Source organism: Carlito syrichta, unplaced genomic scaffold, assembly GCF_000164805.1.
Source record: "Carlito syrichta isolate Samal-C Ts95f unplaced genomic scaffold, Tarsius_syrichta-2.0.1 Scaffold305657, whole genome shotgun sequence".
Taxonomy (NCBI): domain Eukaryota; kingdom Metazoa; phylum Chordata; class Mammalia; order Primates; family Tarsiidae; genus Carlito; species Carlito syrichta.
This window is the reverse complement of record NW_007249753.1, coordinates 327,687-332,903: the sequence shown is the minus strand read 5'-3', so window position 1 is coordinate 332,903 and position 5,217 is coordinate 327,687. Positions and strand designations below refer to the sequence as shown.

Sequence of the window (5,217 nt, the reverse complement as noted above, 5' to 3'; positions counted from 1 at the left end):
GCTCTTGGGCTGGCTCCTTTTGTTTGTGTCCTGCAGTGTTCGGACCCTGGTAACTCTGAGCTGGGCACAGGGAAGTGTTCAAGTTCAAGCTCACTGACTTACCCTCATGTGGAAGAAACGGAGGCTCAGAGAGGGGCAGTGACCTGCCTAAGTTCACACAGGTCTGAGCTGAAAAAGACAAATTCAGGTCTTCTTTCCAATCCTTGCTCACCGCTGGCCCCTCTACTCACTGGGCTTATGTGCTGTGCCCTCCCCTGTTTACAACAGCACCTAAGGGTGCTCTCAGACTTCTGGTGGGGGGCATGGTGAGAACTGAGGATAAGCAATGGTGATGGAAAAAAGAGGGCAAGCTAGAGAAGTTGGTTCCCTAGAGAACAAATGTGGGTCTGTGGGAGAGTTTTAGAGTTTGAAGGAAGCTTAGGAAACAGGGATAAAATACTCTTATAATTTTATTATTTACTAGGATGTTCATTAGCTTTATTTAACTTATTTCTCACAACAGTGTGGTGGTAGTGCGTGCTGAGGGTGTGCTGAGGATGCTGAGGTCCAGAGAGGTCAGTGACCTGTTGAAAGTGGCAGGTGGCTTTACTGCTATCCTGGCTCCTAAGCTCCATCAGAGTTTTCCACCACATGCCCCACCTGTAGTCAGAACAGGAAAACAGGAAGCCATTCAGGGAAAGCCCCAGAATTGCACACAGCTGCAAAGGCAACCCCTGCCCTGGGTTCCTGGCTACACCTCCTGACAAGGAGGAAGTCCACCTCTGACTTCTACTGGCCAGAGAGTGTGTGTGCATTATGAGCCCAGCTTGGTCAGATTCCTCACCCCGATTTTTTTCCTTTGTTTTCCTTTGCTGTTCACCCAGAAGAGGAGCCTACTCCCTGTAGGTCCCCAAGTTCACTTGCTGCTCACACATTATCTGTCTTTCAGTTGCAATCAGCTCTGGGTTGTCTCTGATGTAACACAGGTGGCTTCTCTTTTTACTATACCTCATTCCCCGTAAAGCGTCACATTTGTCCATTGACCTTATGCCTGATGGTTTATGAAGATGTCATCCTACTTAGGATTCCAAATAGCTTGATAATGTGGGTATTATCAGTTCTGTTTTTATCAGTAAGGAGACTGGGGGTGAAGACATTAAGTACCTTTTCCAAGATCACTTAGACAGTAGGTAAGAAGGAAAAGGGTTTGTTGTTATGCAATGATAGAAAGTTTAGTAACACTGCCACCTGCAGTAATGTGGAAAGTAGCAAATGCACCTAGTGAATTGGGTTGGGTAGCTGATGTTTTCAGGCAGTGTTGAAGGTACTACCTGATTTCTTCTTTTGGCTCATTGCAAAGTGAGAGAGGAGAGAGATAAACCATAGGCAGGACTGTTCAACATGAAAGAACTGGGACTTGATGACTTTAAAAATTCTCAGTTTCCGGGCAGCAAATGATGCGAAAATCAAATCCAGGGCACTTTCAGGAATATGCATTCTAAAGATGAAACCAAGGATGTGACTATCAAATCTTTTGTGAAGACCTCAGAAAGATCAAAAGTAGTGCATTTCATAGGAAAACCAAATTTTCCTCTACTATGCTCTCAACACAGAACACTTCTGGGAACAGATATGTTGTTTTAAGCTACTAAGTTTTGGGGGTTATTTGTTGATTTATTTATTTGAGTCAGAATCTCACTCTGTCACCCAGACTGAAGTGCAGTGGCCTGATCACGACGATCACAGCTTATGGCAGCCTTGAACTTCTGGGTTCAAGTGATCCTTGGGGAAAATTTATTATGCAGCATCAAATGAGTTAGGAGGCAAACGAGTTCTTTTTTCCTGGAAGCCAAGGAAGAAAGCATTTCTAGCAGGAGGGAGCGGTAAGCTGTGCCCAAGTGGCTCATCTTCCCACTGTGACGAGGTTTCAGCATTGACTCCTGGATGTCACAATGTGGAAGTCACTGGAGGCTGCGAAAAGGTGTTTCAGGGGGTGGTACAGACAAAGGTCTGACTGGAGTGGGTCCCGGAGGGAACAAAAACAAAGACTTGGAGGCTGAGCTCTGCCCTCCTTTCATGGAGCTTTGGCTATAAACAGCAATAAAATGACGGAGCCGTGGCTGGAGGACTGTGGGACCGGACAGAGCTTTTAATATACTGGAGCCCACTTATATTCTGATTGTCATGACACATGAGAGGTGTGGGAGAGACGAAAGGCTCCTGGAACAGTGTTCTTTTGAGGACAAGAGAATATGAGCTTTGGGGCTTAGGGGAAGTGGTTGACTTCAGATCTGAGCAGGGAGAGTAAGAGGAAGGAGAGCATATGTACAGGGGCCCAGGGCAGAGGACTGGCAGGTGTGGTGGAATCAAGGGGATGTTCTTTCCTCTTTCTTCCTCCCCTCTCTCCTCCCCTTCCCTCCACTCCCTTACTCCTCTTTCTTTAACTCTATCTTTACCTCTCAGGGATTTAGGACATAGGGGTACCATCTGAGTGTGAGGAGGGAGAGGGCAGAGGATGGTGTGGAACAGAAGTCTAGAATGGAGCAGAGCCACTCCACTCTCCAGCTCTCCAGGACATGTGTTTAAAATGCGACATTTTTTTTTGAGTTGGAGTCTCACTCCTTCTCCCAGGCTGGAGTGCAGTGGCACACTCACGGCCACCCCTGCGTTGACCTGCTGGGCTCTGGCAATCCTTCCTCCTCAGCCTTCCAAGTAGCTGGAACTATAGGCACATGCTACCAAGCCTGGCTAAATTTTTATTTATTTTTTTATTGTAGAGACAAGATCTTGCCAAATTGCCTGGGATGGTCTCAAAACTGCGGGCTCAGGCAATCCATTTGCCTCGGCCTCCCAAAGTGCTGGGATTACAGGCTGAGCCACCGAGCCCGGCCACAATGTGATATTTCAGCACTATAGATTGTGTTTTTTTCAGCCACACTCAGCTTCGTTGGGTGCAGGCACAGAGTAAGTGGGAAGCTGGGTTCAGCCAGTATTATAGTTTTGCCAGAGGAGTTCAATAAAAGGGGAGAGGGGCACAGAAATTGGGGCATGTTCCAAAGAGTGATTATGAAGCTAGATCTGGAATTTAAGGGAAAGGAAAGCAGGAGTGAGGGGAAGGAAAGAGGCAGGTAGAAGGAATAAAGGACATGAGTCCCAGTGGTGTTGAAATGGTACCAGGATCAGGTTAATAGGGGGTAGGTGGGTGTTGGAATGAGACTAAGGAGGAGGAGCCATCACTGTTGCTGACCATCTGAATGGGTGGCTAAGGCAGGGAAGAGGACCAGATCAGTGGGGGAAGGGTATCAAGGAACTGAGAGGCCAGGAATGTGGAAGGATCATCCATGAGACTACATGGGCCCAAGGTATCCAAGGATTACAGCAGGATCCCGAAATTAAGACCCACAAGGAATAAAGAGGAGTACCCCAGATTGCACAGGATCTGTAACAATGATGGGTGGTCAACAATGGGGGTCTAGTCTGATGGCAGAAAATCAATTTGTAGGATGGTTTAGGGAGGATAGGAAACCAGGAAGGGGCCATGTGGAGCCCAGAGGATATCAACGCCACCCCTAGGCCCAGTAGCATGAGGCCACAGAGAGCAAAAAGCCACTCCTCAAGAGAACTGCAGAAAAAGCTGTGTCCTCAAAGAAGAGTCAGGTTTCAGAGGGCGTAAGAAGGTGACCTGCAGAAATGCTAATTATATCAGGGCTTGTGCTGATGACTGTATACTTCAGAGGGCAAAGTGGAGAGGTTATGGATTTTGGGAAGGGTGGGAAATGAGGTTAATTTAATAGATTTATAAGGGCTTATTGAGATGAGATTCTGGATGACAAGGGAGGACCGGGGCATCCTAGGCATCTTGTGGTGACTAGAGTGAACAGGGATAAAATAAAGGCACCAAGAGGTTGCTCTGGGGTCTCGAAGCTGACTGAGAGGGCTGGGGAGAGAGCCAGGAGTCTGGGATCTCACTCCTGCCCTGGGTGGTGGGTGCTGGGAAGGGGTGTTTTATTGGAAAATCTGGGGTTCCCTCTTCACTTCTGCTAAGAAGGTGTAGAAGCTGGGTGAGGGAGTCCGTGGCAAATGGATACAAAACTGCATCTATCCATTCTCAGGGATAAAGAGCACCACAAAAGTTTTGAAGCTGGAGAACAATCGGATGACTTCACAGACCAGGGGAAGCTGGTGGGGTGGGAGGAATAAGAAGCAAGTCATGGCTGGGCTCCGTGGCTCAGCCTGTAATCCCAGCACTTTGGGAGGCCAAGGCGAGTGGATTCTCTGAGCCTGTGGGTTCAAGACCAGCCCAGGAAACTTGGCGAGACCTTGTTTATACAAAAGATAAAAAAAATTAGCCAGGTGTGGTAGTGTGTGCCTGTAGTTCCGGCTACTTGGAAGGCTGAGGTGGAAGGATTGCTGGAGCCCAGCAGGTTGATGCTAGGGTGGCTGTGAGTGTGCCACTGTACTCCAGCCTGGGCGACTGAGTGAGACTCCATCTCAAAAAAAAAGAAGCAAGTCATTTTGACCTGAGAACTGCTGAAAGTCTCAGAAATTGGAGGTGTGGGTGTCTCAGAAGGCAGCGTCGAAATGGGGACCAGAAACCAGAGGATAGGGTAGAGGTCTGCTTTAAGAATCAGTTAGACCCCTGGATTCTCTGCCTCCTGTGAGACTCAGAGTAGGTTAACTGCCCACATCCTCTCTCTTTCCTCTCACTCACCAGTTGCAGAGAGCTTGAGGTCATTTTCTGATGAGGTGAATTACAGAGATGCTCTGCTCAGGGTACCACGGATTGAGAGAGTGCAGCAGGGCTCGAGTGGGAACAGACACTGGCCAGTGACAGACGCCTTTGCCCTGTTACAGTTGGTGCCTGGAACTGTGGGTCTCAGCTTACTCACCCACAGAGGACAGTTAAGAGTCTTTTCTGGAGAAACTGAGCTGTCGAGGAGAAAAAAATGGAACCAGGCTCCTGCCCTTTCAGACTAGAGCCCACAGACCTCATAGCATGCACAGAGCATCTGAGCTCTTCAGTGCAAATGGGCAGCCGAGAAGCAGCAGAGGGTTCCAGGAAGTTCTGAGGAAAGACAGAGGCCAACCAATGGAGAAAACAAAAGAGACAACAGGTACTTGGTGGAAACAGAAAATACACAAAACTTTAAAAAAGTTCAAAAAGGCCGGGCTGAGTGGCTCAGCCTGTAATCCTGCGCCTTTGGGAGACTGAGGTGAGTGGATTGCCTGAGCCTGCGG

General features: G+C 48.3%; 1 protein-coding gene across 1 annotated transcript in view; it reads right to left on the bottom strand.

Moving 5' to 3' along the window:
• Positions 1-554: 554 nt before the first annotated feature.
• The window catches only part of NCR2 (natural cytotoxicity triggering receptor 2), a gene marked incomplete at its 3' end in the record, with an annotated part of 13,920 nt that continues 9,257 nt past the window's right edge, over positions 555-5,217 (bottom strand). The window contains 1 exon segment of the mRNA XM_021714485.1: positions 555-639. Within this exon segment, the coding sequence (XP_021570160.1) occupies positions 555-639 (85 nt within the window).